Source organism: Pholis gunnellus (assembly GCF_910591455.1).
Source record: "Pholis gunnellus genome assembly, chromosome: 9".
Taxonomy (NCBI): domain Eukaryota; kingdom Metazoa; phylum Chordata; class Actinopteri; order Perciformes; family Pholidae; genus Pholis; species Pholis gunnellus.
Window position 1 is genome coordinate 4,885,241 of NC_136535.1, and position 20,396 is coordinate 4,905,636.

Sequence of the window (20,396 nt, forward strand, 5' to 3'; positions counted from 1 at the left end):
AACGATGACGCCCACACTCGCATTCACTACTTGATTGTTTCTCAGCAGTCATGATGTGTCCTTCTCTGATTCGTCACACCCCTATCACGTGATCGGCTACCAGGTTAATTCAACATGGACAACTGATTACAGGTGTTGCTGACCTTGTTGTCTTTACTAGCAGCTGTTGTCCAGTGAAAGTCTGCATTATTACGGAGGAAGCAGCTGTTAATGGAGCGATTAGTGAGCAGCATGTCCAGCGGTGTTATCAGCGCTACGGAGCGGACGTCTGAAGTCACGGTTAGCGGCTTTAGGGAGGGTGATGGACACACAACGGAGGACTTTCCTGTCCTTATTAATGCTTATTTTGTTCGTTTGTTGTTTTGTCTGCAGATAAAATGTAAAGGAACAAAAGCAGTAAATGCTCTTCAGTAGGACAGAGAGCTCAGACACCAGCAGAGCTACGAGTGAGAACAGACAACAACGAAACTGAGGGAACGAGTGAGAGACGTGTGTTCACCACATGTATGGACCCATAATCTAGTAAACTATTATGTTTAAGTGTTGATTTTAAAGTACATTTGATGTGAGAGAGTCAGACAGAGAGAGAGAGAGACAGAGAGACAGAGAGACAGAGAGAGAGAGAGAGAGAGAGAGAGAGAGAGAGAGACAGACAGACAGACCCGCAGCGCTGTAACTAAGTCTTAAGACTTCTAAAACTTTCCACAACATGTGTCTGTTTGAGTTTTAGAGGAAGATCTTAAGTATCAAACGCGACTTTTCATTATTAAAGACTACTTTTTTACTCTAGCGTATTTTTTTTAACTAAGCGCCAATCTACTTCCTGTTTACATCGACACCCACGCACATGCCCAGTGAATAGTCATGTGATATTTGTTTTCATGCGTTTTAGTGTGGACGGAGTGTGGATATCCCTCAGTGTAGGTGACAATCTGAGGGGGACAAGTATGTCAATATTTGTGTGGGAGGGGATGCAAAGTTACAACCATATTGTATGGAATGTTGAGAAGAGCAATTAAAAATTGTGAAATCCGATTCCTTTTGTTGGAATATGCATTATACCCAGAACCTTACTCACTCAATAAAAAACATTATACATAAAAAAAAAAGAACCACTGGTCAGAATTTTAACAATGCATTTAATTTTTTAGCTTATTTTATATTTTTAAGTAACTACAGCTACAGTAAAAAAGTATAATATTTCCTTCTGAATTGTTGCAGGGTAGCATAAAATGGAAATACCCAACAAAAGTATCAGTACATTGTAAGTACATCACTTGAGTTAATGTACTTAATTAGTTTCCAACAATGTAATTTACATTTAAAAAAACAAAAGAATGATGAAGCACTGTTCCTCCAACACATCAGCAGATAGCAGATGAGAGTGAAAACAAGAAGAAGCAACGTGATGACTTCTTTAATCTTTCATCATCAGCGCTTATCTTTAAGTGCTGCTGGCTGTCTTCAACACATTACACACGGAGATAAGTGACAGAGTAATCTTTGCCCTCTGAGTCAGTTAATCATTCAGGGAAAAGTCAAGGAGTTAAAAGCCCGTAACCGTGAAAAAAGGCAGAGAGGATTCCACCATCTCCAGAGTGGCAGCATGGCTACCAAGCAGTCTGAGGATGCACCCACGGACGTGGGTGACGAGAGCCGAAGCAGTGGACTCATGTTGAGGATCAGGAGATTCAAGCCTGAGGAAGTTTTCACCTGGTGAGTGGACACGGGAGATGAGAAGAAGGGAAAGCATGTTAGAGGCAGAAGTTGTTACCCTTTGAACAGAGCCAGGCAAGCTGTTTCCCCCCATTGGTAGTGAAAATGTCAAACCTTTCCTTTAAGATTACAGTCACCACCAGTGGAAGAAGTAATCAGATCATTTACTTTAGTGAAAGTACTATAGCATGCTGAAAATACTCCACTACTAGTCCTGCACTCAAACCTACCATGTATCAGCAAAATGTACTTAAAGTAAAAGTATTGATAGTGCAGTAAAGTGTTCCCTGTCAGTGTTTTACTATATATGATATTTCTGGATCAATATCAATGCTGCATTCATGTGTTCATGTGTTGCATTTTACAGCTGTAGATGTTTTTAACTCCTTTATGTCGTGATGGTTAGTTTAATCTACATCAATGCATCATATTCTATAAGATCATCATATGTTTGTATGATGTCCTGTGAGAACCTTGTATCTCTAAAAAGATAAAAAGCTCTGTTTTCAGCTTTGTGAAGATGCATTTTCCAGCTGATCCAAGAGGCTTTTTAAAGAGTTTATTTAGATGAAGAAGTACGATGGTTTTCTCAACTCTTTAAGGAACACTCAATTTATCACAAACACTCAGCATCAACACATCTGGAGACACGTAGTTTTCACTGGACGGTTATGAAAAATTGTAATCTGAAAAGTAACTAAAGCTGTCAGACAAATGTAGTGGAGTAAAAACGTACAATATTTACCTCTGAGATGTAGCGGAGTAGGAGTATAAGGTTGCATAAAATAGAAATACTCATGTAAAGTACTTTGAATTTGTACTTATTAAATGTATTTAGTTACATTCAATCACTGGTCGCCATGTTATGTTCTCAAGAATGTTTAAAGTGGACGACATTGAAAAATAAAAGTGCCTGGTGCTTATAAAATGTGCCGTCCTCCTCGTCCTCCTCGTCCTCTCTCAGGCAGCTGGCCAAGACGTTGGCCATGGGTCAGGGTCTGGCTGGGCTCATCTGTGGGACGGCCATCAGCTCCCAGTACCTGGCCTCCAGCTTCCATATGAACACACCCATGCTGCAGAGCTTCTTTAACTACGCCCTGCTGTGTGTCACCTACACCACCATGCTGCTCTGCAGGACAGGTAACACCCACATAGGGTCCGAACACCTGAGATAATACCTGTAACACAGGGGTAATACTTTATTCAATGATAAGCAATATTACTAAATGTTTCTGTTTGACTTTTAGTGTTGCTAAGTTATAAGCTAAAATTCTGTCTGTAAACGAATAGATATCAATACTGAAGTTCAGGGGTGTTCCCCTTTAAAACGTAGGGGATCGCAATATTTTACAGATACTGAAGAAGCGATGGTGGAAGTATCTTCTGCTGGGGCTGGTGGACGTGGAGGCCAACTACACCGTGGTTAAAGCGTACCAATACACCACCCTCACCAGCGTTCAGGTGGGTTATGTTTGTGCGGTTTTCATGTTTTTTGAAAAAGTAACCGTTGTGCTTTTAAAAAAGTTGCTCTGATGTCCTGAAAGAACAATAGTGTCTGAGTCAATAAAATTCCATAGAATTATGTATTAATATTATTTTCTAGTTTCACTGAGTTAAATATTTGAACCAACTTCTGTCCAAACTACCAAATATTCATTCAGTTTCTGAATTTTAATTCTTTTTTATTTTGTTTACATAATGCCACTATTGTTGTGGGGAAAAACAGAAACTAAAATCATTTTCTGTTTATCTAATGTTAGTGGGATTTTATTTCACAGTGTAGGGTCAGATAAAAAAAAAAAGAAGTTAAATCTCTTCATCAGTTCTGATCATAACTACCAAATATGTATTCACTTTCAGAATGTTCATCCTTTAAATTCCAGTTTGTTTAAATAATGCCACTGTTTTTGCAGACATTTTTTAAAATATTTTTTTTACATACAAAATGCTCAGGGGAATTTAATTGTATTAGTCTGGGGTATGTCAATGATAAGCAACAACACTGATGAGTGGCATTAAAAACGGCAGTGCTCCATGATACAACAGTATAGTGGAAACCAGGAAAATAGCAATCTGGTGGAAATTAGATAAACGGTACAATTTTGAAGCCAGGCCTCCAGATTGAAAGCCTGATATAATAGAGTCAACCATATTACGTTCTAATGGCCGTGGGATCAACAGTTGTGTTTTTAATAGGTTTCAACGGGGACATTTTTGTCCTTAAGTGTCTGTATTTTGGCTACTCAGTTTTTTGTACTTATTATTGTTCCGATGTGAGGGTTCCGGGACAGAGGATGTTGTATGTGTAAAGCCCTCTGACGCAAATTAGAAATTTGTGATTTTTGGTTATACAAAAATACATTTAATTTAATTTAATTATAGGACCTAGGATGAAAATGAAACTCACACCCTTGCTAATATGTATCCCATATGCATAAGCAAATCCAAAATGATCCAAAAATTAAAAAGCTCAAAATGTCCCTATAGTGAGACACAAATATTCATTTAATGAGGTTAGTGAACAGTACATTTTAGTAGTAGTTCTTTATTTCAAGTCAAAAGTTCGAAGAACCCTTGTTTGTACTACAAAATGTGAAGTTGAATTAACTATTATAACTTTTTCTACAATAACTCAACAAGATAAAATTCCACTATATTACTGAGTGATGGTTTACTGTGTATCGGAGCAGGCTTCTTTATATTAGTGTCCAGCTTGTTTTTCACTGACTTTTAGTCCAATGCCACCAGACAAACTGTGGCTCTTTGGCTCCACCTGCTGATGTGTAAATCAGCCAACGACATTGATTGTGCACACATTTACTTCAATCCATTTTAGGTGCTAATTAAGATTCAGTGTATCCAAAGAGTTGACACTTTTTCCCCCAGTGTCACTTTTTTTAAGGATTACTGTTTTTAGTGTAGATATAAAGTAATTGAAAGTATTTATCGATGTTTGTATATTAAAATGTGTTTCTGGCTTCCTGTCTCCAGCTCCTGGACTGCTTTGTGGTCCCGGTTCTGATGGTCCTGTCCTGGTGGTTTCTGAAGACACGATACAATACGATCCACTACATAGCCGTCGGTATCTGTGTCCTCGGGGTGGGGGCCATGGTGGGGGCCGACCTGCTGGCTGGACGAGACCAGGGCTCCAGTAAGAACTTCTCTCAATTGCCAACCCTTCTGTGATCAGGGCCTGCATTTATCAAACTGTGACATTTTGGATTTAAAAGTCAAAATCCTTCACTTGGACTCCTAGACTTTAAGGGGAATTTTGCCATGTTTGCACATCAAAGTCTGTTTACGGCTGTTGAAGAGTATTGCTGCACATGTGAAAATAGTTGTATTCAGCCTTTTGTGTCTCCAGAGGGAACCGTGTGAAGTCTGATAAATGTCCTCTAGTGATGTCACTTGAGTCATTGCCGGTTGGGTCTGAAGATATTAGCCGCTACTACATTAGCTGCTACTAAAATAACCGACCGTGTCAGTGATCACATTGCATTGTGGGTAACAAAGGCATCAGGTTTTGACATGTAAGAGGAATGTATAGAGTAAAACAAGACAATATCTCTAGTTCTCTATATATTGCTGCCGAGCAGGAGCTACTTAATGGAACAGTGGGTAGGATTTAGGGGGATTTATTGGCAGAAATGTAAAATAAAATGGTATATAATCACCTGAAACTAAGAGTTGCTGTGTTTTTGTTAGCTTAGAATGAGCCCTACATATCCACATAAAGAGCAGGTCAGGTAAGGTACAGGGTATTCAGTTGGTTGCAATCTGCAACCTCTCCACTATATGCCACTAAATCGTACGCACTGCTCCTTTAAGAAACCTCAGATCAAATATTTTATTCTTAAATTTGGGAGTAGGAGTGACAGTGAAGAATGTTTACTTTTATCTTTTATATAAATCCAAAATGTTGCGTTTGTCTAGCAGCTTGGTATGAGCCCATGGTGGCAAATATCAGCGGTGAAAGCACCAATGTCAGTTGTCTTCAGGCAAACCTTTTGAAGAAATGTCATAGCCCCTCTCATGCCTATCAGTGGATTTTTAGAGGAATGCCTTACAGTAATCTTAGAGAATCTTATTTTGGTAACCACAAAATCCCAGACAAACAAACAAACCAACAAAGCAAATTGGTGTAATTTTGACAAGGTTGTACCACAGTAATGTCATGTGTCTCCTCTCGTCTCAGCCTCAAACATCCTGCTCGGGGACGGTTTGGTGCTGCTCAGTGCTTCGCTGTACGCCGTGTCTAATGTGTGTCAGGAATACACCGTGAAGAACTTCAGCAGGGTGGAGTTCCTGGGCATGGTGGGCCTGTTCGGCACCATCATCAGCACCGTGCAGATGTAAGTGTGTGCAGGTGTGATCAGGATATAGGACTCATTCAACATTGTGGTTAATCTGGCGGGGTTCTTTCTCTTTACCCAGGGTGATCCTGGAACGTAATGAAGTGGCTAACATCCAGTGGAGCTGGCAAGTCGGTGAGTATCTGCAAAGAAGCATCGTCAAGACAAAACACAAGACAAAATGCAGCAAAATAACGATTTCACCTCCCCTGGTTCAATTCATTGATTCTACAATGCAAAACTATATTTGAGTATGGATAGATATAAAGATATAAAATGCCTAAAGTCTTCCTCGTAGTCTCTAGCTTTTCTCCTGACTAAACTGAAAGTTGACAATTTCCCACATCGTAAAAATAAAGTTGAGCATGAAGGGGCAATAACTTTGCTAACCTTTGACCTCATATTGACCTCTGTTGTTACAGGAAGAGCTGACTAAGGAGTCACAGAAAGACTCACAGAAACACAGCTCTGATACTGTTTATCAAGTAATTGAAAAGTAATCCCGATGCAGTTTTAGGAGTATCTGTTGTGTGCAAAGGTTAGCACAAAGGCTGGGAACAGGTTAGCTTGTTAGGAGGCTAGAACCAGCAGCTGTTCAGAGGCTGTATGCACCAACAGAGAAACAACTACACTTCATCAACTAAGTACTCCAAAGACCATAATGTTTTCTATTAAATACAGAGTGTGTAAAGAAGACAGCGTTAAATGATCCAGATCTCTGCACTCAACTCATTAAGTGTTCCTTTTACCATTTGAGTTGTTACTTTGAACTCAGAGTTGGGCCTCTCTCCTCTCAGGGCTGCTGTTCTCTGCCTATGCGCTGTGCATGTACGCTCTGTACAGCTGTATGCCCATAGTGGTGAAGCTGAGCAGCGCCACCGCCGTCAACCTCTCCCTGCTCACCGCCGACCTCTTCAGCCTCTTCTGCGGGATCTTCCTCTTCCAGTACAATGTGAGCAGACACACACACACACACACACACACACACACACACACACACATTATAGCTAGAGCACACAATGTGGATCAATCCGCCGCTGAAAGTAGTCTCCAACGAATGCACTTTTTCCTCCTGTTTGAGTTACGGATGCTAAAAAACTACCAGCTGTCCAGCTGTTTCAGCTCTTTTCAATGGGTTTGGGGGCAGAGTGCCACAGAAAAAGAGACTCACCTGCTTCTCCAGGTGTCAACGATTCCCTCGACGTTATAGTGATACAGCAGTGTCAATGAATAATAATTATTGTTAAACTGTAATCTCAATGTCATGTGTTTTCGCACAGCGGCATGCACATGCAGAGTTTATTAAGTCGTGAGTGCAAAGTCCTTTAAACGGCTTCAAAACAGACGGAATATTTTGTCTGTAAACGTCACTTATGCAACAACTCACCCAGGTTTGTCCTCTGCTTCCCTGACACAAACTGCTCAGTGAGGAATAATAACTTGAGTATTTGTTCATGTTCCATGTGCTCCACCTTATTTTTTAACTATTTCCATTACCAGACTATATCTCATATAAAATGCTTTGAATGATGATTTGCCTCTGTTATGGTTTATTCACACAAAAAAGTTTATTTACCTGGTTAGAAATGATTTAAAAGCACCTCCTCCTTTTCCCTCATCCAGCAAAAAATATGTTTTTATTTCTTAACTCAAAATGTCTCCTACTTCACTGAAAAGTTCATTCTCATGGTACAGCTATATGTGCGAGAGGTTTCCCTTTTGTGTAAGTTTCATACTGGACCGTGATAAACCCTGCAGGTGCGTGCATGTGTTAAAGCCCACCTCTGTTGACAGAAAGCTTTAAAAAATACTTTGCGTCATATTGACAATGAACCACCGTATTAGAGATGGAGTGTTTTAATATTTCCTTAGCTCACCTTTGTTCATACGCTCTCATGCCCCGCCTCAGTTCTCTGGGCTCTACCTGGTCTCCCTGGTGGGCATCCTCATCGGCTTCATCGCCTTCAACGCTGTGCCAACACCCACGGACCGCACGGACACCGCCACCTCCTCTTCCTCCTCCATATGTGAGGAAGGTTACTATGACGACCCCAACTGTCAATCGACGATTCCCAAAGACCTCCCCAGGCGAGAGGCGGCCATGAGGATCACCGCTGAGGAAGAGGAGCAGCAGGGGCATGGAGAGACGGAGGAGGGCTTGGAGGAAGAGCAGAGAAAGAGAGGGAAGAAGAAGAGAGCATCGAGACCATCACAGAGCCTCGGAAGAGGGAGCGGTGTCGTGGATGTTGTTGCTATTATACACAGCACTAAAATGTGAAACGTGAACATGTCATATATTTTTCAAAACACATTTATTTATTTATTGAGACTTGAATCTATACAGAAATGGACATATGTAGGCTACTGGAAAGTTGACCTGGATGGCAAATTGTTGTACTCTTCTTTTTGCCATTTCAACCTAATGAAACTGTGATGCGGAATGATTTTCTGTCACCTTGTTATTGTGGTTTTGGTCATCATTTTTTGTCTGTGGTTGTAGTTTTTCTGTCTCTTTGCAGTTTCTTTGTGTCTCTTTGAGGTCGTTTTCATGTCTCTTTGTGAGGTTTTTTCAGCCCTTTTCATAGTCTGTTTGTGTCTCTTTGTACTTGTTTTATGTTTCTTTGTGTTCTTTTTGAGTTTCTTCGTGGTTGATCTGTGTCCCTTTGAGTAACATTTTTCTAAGTGAAGGTCAGGGGAGCCCTGGACCTGTGCCTGGTATGCCCGTTAAGAAATCACATTCAACAATAATGTTCAAATTCATATTTCAGCTTTTTTTTTTCATGTCAAACTGTTTTTTTTGTGTGTGTTTAGGGCTGTAACTAACGATTATTTTCATTATTGATTAGTCTGTAAATTACTTTCTTGATTGATTAATTGTTTGGTCAATAAAAATATCAGATATTTTGTAAAAGTCTATCAAGTCCATGGGTAAAAAGTCACATTTTACCAGAGCACAAGTTGACTTATTTTGATGTCTTGTTTTGTTCAACTAATAGGCTGACGCTTAAAAGATGAATGAATGAAAACCAGCAATTATTCACAAAGTTTAGCATAAACACTGGCTAGCAATTAACATGTTATATCTTTTTTATTTAATCCATTCTAAAAAACAGTGTAAATTGTCATTTTTTTGGAGCGGAGGCTCCAGGAAGTTTCTGGTCGCTGCCAAGAAAGGGTCCTACCCATAAACACTGAGTTAGCAGAAAGAATACTCACTGTTACCTTCATCAGTGGAGCAGCAGGGAACAAAGATACATGTTGAATCCCAGGACAGCCAGGGGGCTGCTGGGATGTTTCCCAGACCGTCCTGGAACAGGTGGACCACCAGCAGCAATTTTTAACAATACATTTTTGTAATTATAACATAAGTCTTCATGGAATGTAGTACAATACAGACAAAAGTTAGAGACAAAAGAAAAGATTAAAGTTGTTTTAGTTCCATGACAGAAATATGCATAAAGAGAAAAATAAAAATCCAAAATTAACAGCACACAAACCCACACAACGTTTACTTATTCAAATTTAATGTTGAAGAGGTTTGAAAAACAGTTGTATTTTGTATTACAGATTTAAAATGTGATAGTGTTTGAAGATTTGCATAGATCTGTTTTTGTTTGTTTGAATATAATAGATGGTAATTGATTTCCATGAATGTAAAATGTGGCTAAAATAATGAGCAAATAATGACATTGTTTTACCGACCAAAATGTTTTAAGATCTGGGTGGAACAAAATTCGTCAAAGTAGCGTCAATACAACCACTTCCGGGGAATTATTTCAAAATACACTGTCAAAACGTAAACAACCAGAAAGGAAGTAATGTAAAGTAAGTGTAAATGTAGGTCAACCCCTATGACGGGGTGGTTGAGCTAGCACTAGACCTATCTCCACTAGCACTGGTCAGAACCTATATCATCTTGGTATAAGGCTGAGGCACTTATCACCATCACAATGAGCAACGTTAGTAGCAGGCTACCAACATGTAGCATGTATCCTTGCTCGTGCTCGTTACCGACCGTCCTCGAGAGTCTTCTGTGTTGACAAACGTTACGTCACTGTACGCTGTCGTTAGGTGGGGCGGGCGCTGTGTTGTTGCTATCGTCGTGCGAGACGTTACGACTTATTCTACACTGTCTAGCCTTGGATTAAAACGACGGATAACATTTCACATCCTCGACTCCTGCTGTTTGCTAGTTTTTTCTCTTGCTATTCCGAGTCAACATGGGGAGCTGCTTAACTGTGGGGCCGAACGAAGCTCTGGTGGTCTCTGGTACGGTGTTCCTCTTATTACTGAATGGAGCTAAGCTAGCTGTCATTTCAATATAAGAGCTAACGGACTAACCGTTAGCTGGTGTCAAAGGCGTACTGACAAATGTTTATTCTTGCTCATGTTTGTAGAAAGATAGCTTCACTGCTATTCCAAAATAACAGTCTGATAGACACTGTATGAAGGTACTACATCTGTGTTCGAAACGTTAATCACGGTTTACTTAGAACCGTTAGGCTAACACCATTAACAAGCAAGGCAGCGACGGTTGGTTAGCATTATTAGCAGTCATTAATAAACTCAGTACAGACGTCAACTACACTTAATTCTAAAACTACACGTGTAAATAGTAACTATCACAGCTGTCTGTGGAAGCTGCCTCTTCATGCAGGCCCATGATACAGTTGTAGGGGGCGGGTCATCCTCCAATTAACTCGTGCTATAACGTAACGTTAGCTGTGATTTATTAGTGGCACAAAATATCACAAAGCTACTGTACAGTCGTGTCTCCCAGTATTGTTTGGCTAGTGACCTAAAACAGCGAAGTCTACTTGTGGCCCATCGTCACCAGTTGCTAGTGGTGGAAAGTAACTAAGTACTCAAGTACTGTACTTGAGTACAATTTTGTCACACTTGTGCTTAAGTATTTTTATTTTGTGCTACTTTCTACTTCTACTTCACTTAATTTAGAGGGAAATATTGCACATTTTACTCCACCACATTAATTGGACCATTGTACCAGTAGTATACAAGGTTTCTCAAATCGGTTGCTAAATGACAACCTGTTTTAATCTGGGGACCTGCTTCTGACAGACAGATGCTTGTTGAACAAACCCTCAAGCTACATGCATTTTGTTTTAATGTAACTGTTCCTCTTCAGGTGGCTGCTGTGGCTCTGATACAAAGACCTACGCCGTGGGAGGCTGGGCCTGGGCCTGGTGTCTCATCTCGGACACCCAAAGGTGACAACATAGTAAAATCATACGGTCCATTCATGATATCTCGAAACGGAGTTGACTTTCAGTAGCTCCTTGAAATGCTTTTGTGCCGGCAAGTGCTTCTCATGGCAGATAAGTGGATTCTAATATTGAAAGCCTTCTGTTCAAATGCGTTCAGACCACAGCTGAAATGGGCTTTAGCTGTCTTGGATTTCCACAGGGAAGTCAGTCCCTTTATCTAAAGAGTTGTCTGTAAACAAGTGGAGGAGGAAAGCCGGTCTTCCGTTCTCCGTCTACTGTTCCACGCTGTGTTGTTGTTTCCAACACAAACTGGTGCAAAAGTCCCCTTTTCACGTCAGCCTACACATTCACATTGTTCTACGATGAGTAGTTGTGCTCAGCTGTTAAATGTACACTGTCACAAGACAGAGGCGTTTCTCAGATACATTTTTTTGCCGCAGTTGTCGTTGGCTGCTCGATCTCTGCAAGGAGACCGAACATTATATCGCAGCCGTTTTATATTCAACAGTCCAGCAACATGTCGTTAAAAACGTCCGCCTGTATAACAGTAAATTGTTATAAACTCATTTGTTTTAGTGATACATACCCCGACCTTTTACTGTGGAGTAATATTTTAAAAGAAAAGAAAGCCGTATGATGCCCAAACAGTATAAGAATCCTAACAATAGTATTTGATTTACACTAATTATACTACTACACAACCAGCGTCAGATTCTCAGCGTCTAAAAAAGAAAAGAGCATTTAACATCTACAGATTTGATTCCATTGTTCCACAGCTTGCTCTCATCACTCAATGTGTCTTTTTGCTGCAGGATAACCCTGGAGATCATGACTCTGCAGCCCCGATGTGAGGATGTGGAGACCGCAGAGGGGGTAGCCATCACTGTCACAGGGGTGGCTCAGGTAAGATCGCATGCCAGAGTCCCACACATGGACCGGGCCGGGTTCAGGCCAAGTCTGACTGGATCTCAACGTCTTTATACTCACTGAAATATGTCTTTAGCGCAGAATATCCAAAACGGTCACGTGCAGAAAGCTGGAATCTCATGTCTGGTTTACTTATTCTGTGATCACATACAGTAGTTCAGTATTGCAGAGTTTATACTCTTTTATTGAGGCAAAGTTGTGCGGATGCTTGTGTGGAGACAATATTTAACATTTGAGACATTTGGCCTCTCTTGTTAAATATAAAAAGGGTTTTTGTTGAAGTGAAAAATATAATTTTGCTATTAGTACCAAAATCAGTGTATCAGCACTAGTATGAAATAGAATAATACACATCTATTATTACTCTTTATCTTGTTTGTATCTCTTCTCATTTGGTTATAAATGTTATGTGTTCTTTACCTCCAAATGCGAGTTTGGTCAGTCACCAGATGAGCTGACGTCCCTGTGTCTTCTTCAGGTGAAAGTGATGACGGAGCATGACTTACTGGCAGTGGCCTGTGAGCAGTTCCTGGGTAAATCAGTCATGGAGATCAAAGCTGTGGTCCTGCAGACTCTGGAGGGACATCTGCGCTCCATTCTAGGTACGGACATGCATTGCGTTTCAACAATTGTGTTTGTTAAAATTCAGAGACCTGAATTTGTTTCCTGACAGGCCTGTGTGTAGATAATATACGAGAGTGGTTTTGGATTCATCTTCAAGATAGTGAAAAAGGTCCAAGTTGACGTCTTCAAATTTCTTCTCTTGTTCGACCGATAAACCAAACCACAAATACATAAAACCAAAAAGAAGCAGATATTCAATCAAGAGGCTGGAATCTTTGTCAATTAAGACTCAAACCATTCATTTGTTTGAAAAGAAATGACAACTTAAACAACAAACTGTCTTTGCTCTAATTCTTCAGGAATATTATTAAAACCTAATGCCTCATTGACGTTTGTGTGTGTTAATGATTACATGCTTCTCTAAAGGGTTAAGAAAACTCTGCTGCCCTCGTTTTTACACAAAACCAAAGAAATCTCGATCAAAAACAAAAGAAATGCGCAACACTGCTGCTAGTTTGTGGAAAGTAGCGTTTCAAACAGCGAGGCACACGTGTAAATGTGATGTGCAGATACTGACACCGTCTCTCTTTCGCAGGTACCTTGACTGTCGAGCAGATCTATCAGGACAGGGACCAGTTCGCCAAACTGGTGAGGGAGGTAGCGGCTCCCGACGTGGGCAGGATGGGCATCGAGATTCTCAGCTTCACCATTAAGGTGGGTTGGTGGTGCAGCGAACCAGAACGCCTGAAGAAAGTTGTAATGTAGCTACTGAGCAAAGACGGGTCAAAATAATACATATTAGCATGGATTATGAAAAGGGAAAACAGCATGTATTTAAATCGATTCAAGAACAACCCCCATTCACGGGCCTGTCCAGCAGGTGTGAGAACCCTCCTCGATGGTGGCCGACCTGGGTCTGGGTCACAGGTCTGAGGACGGAGGAGCGAGGAAGAGAATCAGCATATTTAAGGATCATTTATTGTCATTATGCAACACGAGGATGCACAACAAAATGTTACTTGACCGTCAAAGAGAAACACTCGTGCACATGCTTTCATGAGATCAGCTGAGAGAACATCAACGTATTTAAGAGATCTAAAAGACAGACAACATTCAAAGTCATTTCCAGTCAAGCGTCATCAACTTTTAACAGCTGTCCCGCTTGTGTTTATAGTTCCGTGGTGTCCAACAAAGCTGTAAAAATAGTTCAGCTATTTAGGTCTGATGAAATCAAACAAGCTCTTAGAGCACTATTTCAGAAGGTTTGAGTCATATTATTATAACACTATTTATTGTGATATTTCTGGCCACAGTGACTACAGCTGAGGGGCAGACTGTGCGTGTTTATAGGCTAAGCAGCACTGTAGCGATCACACAAACATGAGTCAGCAGCCACCCCGTCTTCTATCGAATATGTATCTGTAATATGTTTTTATCTACCATCGAGGCTGCTGCTCATTAGAGAAGTCGTCTCTGGCAGCAGCCTCCCTCCTCCTGTGCACTTCACTGCTGTTGATTAGAACTAATTGGAGTGTGCTGCAGACACAGCGGCTCACCGCACCGCTTAGCTGAAAGCCCAGAGTCCATTTCTTTCACATCAGTGGGTCCAGATGGTTTTCTGTGACGCGCCAGGACCAGATTAGCGCATTAGTGGAGGCCTCAGACATTTGTGGGTTGTCTTTTTAGTATTTATTTGCTGTGTATATTATTTGTAAAAACAGGAAGTTCATTTTATGTGGTTGTTGGATGTAGCTGAGACCTTGCAACCAATCAAATGCTTCCTGTGAATGAGGCAACTCTCAGTGCAGGCGTGGAAAATCAATAAACTGTTGCGACCGCAATCAGTGGTGAGAGAAACAGAATATTTAGGTATTCACTACATATTTCTGATAATAATGTTTATGTAATGCTTCTCTTCAGTCCAGCCTCTTCATGAGACTTTATTAGATTTTGGCGTCGTGGTTTTATTTGTCGCTGCATCCACCGTCCATTTAACTCACACTTGGAAGTACAAACACAGTTTAATCTGCTGAGCCACTAAGTGAAGGGCCTTGCTCAAGGGCATGTCAGTGGTGGCAGTGAGGGAGGGGCAAGAGCTGCTTTTCATATTCCTTGATTTATCCTCCTGGTCCGTGGGATTGTACTGACAACCTTTCGGTCACAAGCTCTCTTCCTTAACATTTAGAACATAACATTTATGAAGCTCACTGCTGTTTGTCTGTGCTCGCAGGATGTGTATGACAAACTGGATTACCTGAGCTCTCTGGGGAAGACCCAGACTGCAGCCGTGCAGAGGGACGCGGACATCGGCGTGGCCGAGGCAGAGAGGGATGCTGGGATACGGGTAAGGAGGCGTTAGTGGGGCGGGAGACTCTGAGAAGTGGATTCCGTTGTGCACAACAACCAACTGCTTTACGTCTTCATCGTCTCATAGGAAGCAGAGTGTAAGAGGGAGATGATGGACGTCAAATTCCAAGCCGACACCAAGATGGCCGACTCCAAACGGGAACTGGAGCTGCAGAAGGCTTCTTTCAACCAGGAAGTCAACACTAAGGTGGAGCTTGAAACTAGCAGATTTCAAACATAATGTGTGTTACATCGTGTGTGTGTGTGTGTGTGTGTGTGTGTGTGTGTGTGTGTGTGTGTGTGTGTGTGTGTGTGTGTGTGTGTGTGTGTGCGCACGCTTTGGAAGTGTGTGACAGTCTTGTGCGCTGACGTTTTCAGAAAGCCGAGGCCCAGCTGGCGTACGAGCTGCAGGCAGCCAAGGAGCAGCAGAAGATCCGCCTGGAGGAGATCGAGATCCAAGTGGTGCAGAGGAAGAAGGAGATCACCATCGGGGAGAGGGAGGTCGTTCGGATGGACATGGAGCTCATCGCCACGGTCAAGAGGCCCGCTGAGGCCGAGGCCTACAAAATGCAGCAGCTGGCTGAGGGGCACAAGTGAGTGAGAAAGCCATCGGTTACAGGGCCATTCAGAGCTTTTCCAACCGGTACCCCCAATCACTAGGAAATACAGAGAGACACTAGTGTTGGACACAGTCCTCAGTGGAGATCTGAAACATCTGGTGAAGAGGTCATGTCACAATGCAAAACACTCATGTAGCAATTTAACAGCTTTGCGTTTCTCTCTGAATAACAACAAGCTTGTAACCTTTGTAGTCGGCACGCCATGTGAATCTGAGCAGTAAATCTATCTGTAGGTGGAGGAGGAGAATCTGGTTGTTGAAATTCCAGCTGACTGGGAGTTTCAGTTGCAAAACATCCTGGGAGATATTTACTAAGGAAGCAAACAGGTCAGGGCTTTGCACAGGTAAAGGGAAAAAAGCGGCACAGCCGAAAATCGCACGTTTGGGTTCGATGAAAATGTTTTTAAGGTGTCCCTCTCGTACCACCGCAGCAGAGGACCGGTCTTATTTTCTTCTTCGTATATTTATTATTTATATTTTAATAATGTAAAGCAAAACTATTTCTTATCCGATTACCCGATTAATCAAAGGAATAATCTGTAGAATGCTCGATTGCAAAAATAATCGATAGCTGCAGCCCGAGCTTTGGTCATGCGGCCTCCATTTTTCCCTTTGGGCTACATTTCAGTCAGGTGAATGCTTTTAAAGATTTCTTTTGCGATGCAGTTGTCACACTGAAACATGATTTTGAAATATTTTATGATCAAAAGTCAGAAGTAAGCAGCATGTTGTGAGATGTGTTGTGGGATGAATCTGATATCAGTTACCCCCCCCGGCATCAGGATAAAGACAGTGCTGATCGCCCAGGCTCAGGCAGAGAAGATCAGGAGGATCGGAGAGGCGGAGGCTTCCTCCATCGAAGCGGTGGGCAAGGCGGAGGCTGAGAAGATGAGACTGAAGGCCGAGGCCTACCAGCAGTACGGGGAGGCAGCCAAGACGGCTCTGGTCCTCGAGGCCCTGCCCATGGTAAACATACACGGCTCCTTACAGGCTCCATAATCCAGCATCCACATCCAGCTCATCTAACCACGTGTAGTTTACAGTGAACTCTTATTTTCAGTACACTGGTTTGTTGGCGCATGCTTTTTGTAGGAATCAGTACATGAATTATTACTTTATTTGTAGTAAAACAAACTGTGCTACCATTGGTGGTAAAGGGATAGTTGGACATTTCAAGACATTCCAGCTCTTGCAGAGAGTTAGGTGAGAAGATTGATGCCTCTCATATGTGACCCTTAAATACGAAGCTACTGCCACGAGATGTTAGCTTAGCTTAAAAAAAGACTGGAAACCTCAGAATCCCACCACACAAGCAGCTATAAAGCTGTAGCATGGTTGTTAGCTTTAAGAAGTAGCATGCTGTGTTTCTGATGGAAAATGACAGTTCACAACGGGATCGCCGCGATGACTTCATCCCAATGATTCATAAGTCATGACGCTACGACTGCATCATGCGTCACATGATCTCGGTGTGTGAGGGTACTACCTGCTTACAGTAAACACTCAACGGTGTCTTTGCAGATTGCTTCCAAGGTGGCGGCGCCGTTAGCCAGGACCAGTGAGATCGTCATCCTGAGTGGGGACAACAACCGCGTGACGGGCGAGCTCAACCGCCTGTTGGCTGAACTTCCTGTGTCCATCAATGCTCTGACTGGAGTGGATCTGTCAAAGGTACGCATGCTCCGTCACATGGGTTTGTAACAACGTGACTGTATGTGTTCTATTACAAGACTATCAAATATAGAAGGAGTTAAGGGTATTGATCTGATGATGTGGTTCTGTTGGTGGAGGGTCAGGACGACGCTTTGTAGGACGACACTGGAAGACTTGAATTAGCTGCTGTTTGTTAGTGTGCATACTTTCATTTCATTTGTTTTGTGTGTGTGTGTATACTTAGCACCGGCTAAGTTATGGAAAATTCATGACGGTTTGTTTTCGAGCCTCAGGTTGTATAAAGCGTTCTATTTTTCCTGACAGATCCCGTTGCTGCAGAAGATGACCAACGCTCAAGCCTGAAACCCCGACGACCACACGCGACTCCAGTATCTGTTGTATGCACTCTGACGGACTGCCTTTAATACACTTGAAGAATTCTGTTGTTTTATACGTATATATATATATATATATATATACATACATATATATGTATATATACTGTATACCAAGTGAATTTTGGAAACCTCTGGTGCCTTACTTTATACAGGGCCAGAATATCTGAACACACTGCTGCTCATTCAAAAGATTTTTGTTTTTTATTTATTCTGTTTGAACACGGGAACATTTTGTGCTGTGATTTAATTTTTTTGTATTTGAATCGTATATATTAGTCCGTTTGCATGAAGTACCATGGAAGAGGAGAGCTGCTGTTAGACAGGTGTGCTGACGTACCTGCTGAACCTCATGCTCACACCTGGTCTCTGGTGTCTGCTTCTTCAGACCACAGGGTCTCTGCTCTCACTTCTGACATTCCGCATGCTGCAGGCCTTCTTGATTTGTACGCCTCTTTCTTTATTGTAATACACATCCGCGTTCACAATATTTTCCTTTGTATATTGTACATGTTGTAATTTGTAACTATTTATGTTCATTTCCAGGTTGATTTTTATTTATTTTTACATTGTCACAGGTGCTCGCAATCTTCTAAGAAGCCCCCCTATCTTGTGCAAATGCTGTCTGTTGCCCTGAAAGAAGTGTGATCCTCTCTAGACTGTTGATATCAGGGTCTATACATATGATGACTATTTATATGCCGCCAGGGAAACGGGATGCAGAATCTGATCCGAGCTTGTGGTCCTTTGATATTTATAGTGGGTTTAAATGTAAAGGTTAGTAGTTTTGGCCTTGATTAAGATTAAAACAATTTAGTTGGTGTTTCAAAAAACCAAAAAAAAGACGAAGAAGAGGAGAAAAAAAGATTTCATGGGCAAATTGTCAGAAATGACCGGCTTGGAGTTGTGTGAAGTTAGTTGATATTGTGTGGAAAAAAGCTTAATGTGAATAGATTCTGAAAATGAAAAGGCCAAACGGTGATGCCAAATAGAATAGCTTGTCTTTTTGTTTTCATTTTATGAGAAGGTCTTAGAGATACTGCAAAGTTTATCAACAGACATCCGTAGATGCTAAGCCATGTCTGACACGGTGGTCGACTAACCAAACCTTTCAGAGAAACTCGCTTTATTTTCAATGTTTGCATTGATTTGTTTTTTTTTTATAACTGTGACATGAAATCTAGAAGGATCTTTTAGCAGAGTACTTTAACTTCTTGAACAATGTTTTATCTATTTTAATAAGTGATGTCGCTGTTTGTAAATGCTCATGATGCTATGTTGTTTTTGGGGTCTAATGCACCAAAATGTTGAGCGTTAACAGTAGAAAGGTTTTTAGAAGGAAAGAAATGTATTTCACCCACTTAAGACACTTCCAGAAGAAGTGAATCCTGCTCGTCTCTTCTCAAAGCTGTGAAGAGCTGCACTCACTCAGCCCAAACTAGCGGGACGGCGCTCTTTAGTTTTGAGTCTCGTAGCTCAGGCGGGTGACAACAAAATCATAGCGGTAGTTTAATGTACGGCCAGTATGAGCATTCTGACAGAGTTCACAGAGGACTGTTATTATTGTTGCTTTTTTTGGTGCTCCTCCTGAGTTGATTTATATTTCTGTCATTCTTTGCTGATATAGTGACTCGACAAATACTGTGACCATGATGATTGGTTTAGCTGCAAATGTGTCCAGTGACATGTTTGTGTTATATTCCTAATGTTATTTACAACACGTACACTGTGTGTCTCCAGCGGCCATGACTTCCCGTATGCTCTTGCTGCATGTCATACGTCTGTACTCGGAGTAATCCGTTCACTCTCAGCTAATTGTCATTCTAATAAATCGAAAAATGCCATAATCTATTTATTTATTGCTATTTACAGTTCTGCAAAGTTTATTTGATTGGTAATTCATTGTGACTCCTGACTCTGCTTCTTAATCTTGGTTCAAGGCATGGTGATGTACGTCATTTATTTATAGACATAAATATAGATATAAGTCGTTTAATAGAAAATAAAACCGGATATCTGTCAGAATCTCTTTGCATGCTTCATTTATTTCTTTTCTTTTGAGTATTGGTTTAATATGTTAACTGTTTCTATCAATTATTTACTATTATTATTTTAAATATTTTTTGTTATGGAAGGCAAAATGAAAATTTTTCATAATGTGTTATTTGCAGAGTTTATATAAATATGTATAAAAATAAGTTGCATTCATTTTTATGTAATTTTCTTGTGTGGTGGAGGGAGCTCAGACTTTCTTGTGATCCTTCTACCTTTTAAATTAAATCCATTGCAGGTGCTGCAGTCATTTAGTAAATGATAATATAATGCAATACTGACTGCTTTTTGATACTCAAAGTACATTTATGGTGCTTGTACTTCTCGACTTAAACTTGCAATGCCAACACCCAGCGGTGGAATTTAACTACGTTTATTTACTCAAGTACTGTACTGTAATGTTCAGGTAATGTTTCCAGTACCTGAACTTTTTTTAAGCCAATATTGTACTCTTTAATCCACTACATTTATTTGATGACTTAAATGACTTTATAATCAGGTTATTAATACGAAATATGAATCAACTAACACATTGTAATGTCTTATT

The 20,396-nt window shown here is 41.0% G+C and overlaps 2 protein-coding genes across 2 annotated transcripts; both read left to right on the forward strand.

Moving 5' to 3' along the window:
- Positions 1-1,590: 1,590 nt before the first annotated feature.
- On the forward strand, positions 1,591-8,875 carry LOC306700664 (solute carrier family 35 member F2-like). The gene is made up of 8 exons (XM_079165743.1): positions 1,591-1,716; positions 2,681-2,856; positions 3,050-3,177; positions 4,708-4,867; positions 5,912-6,068; positions 6,151-6,203; positions 6,866-7,020; positions 7,978-8,875. Exons 1-8 carry the CDS (start codon positions 1,607-1,609, stop codon positions 8,344-8,346), a joined length of 1,308 nt encoding a protein of 435 aa, XP_079021869.1. The 5' UTR covers positions 1,591-1,606; the 3' UTR covers positions 8,347-8,875.
- A 1,336-nt stretch (positions 8,876-10,211) lies between these two features.
- LOC306701201 (flotillin-2) lies at positions 10,212-19,816 on the forward strand. Its single transcript, XM_079166457.1, has 11 exons — positions 10,212-10,337; positions 11,215-11,296; positions 12,106-12,196; positions 12,699-12,822; positions 13,380-13,498; positions 15,015-15,128; positions 15,219-15,338; positions 15,509-15,723; positions 16,532-16,715; positions 17,271-17,420; positions 17,727-19,816. The coding sequence occupies exons 1-11, from the start codon at positions 10,289-10,291 to the stop codon at positions 17,763-17,765; spliced, it is 1,287 nt and encodes a 428-aa protein (XP_079022583.1). The 5' UTR covers positions 10,212-10,288; the 3' UTR covers positions 17,766-19,816.
- The last annotated feature ends 580 nt before the right edge of the window (positions 19,817-20,396 follow it).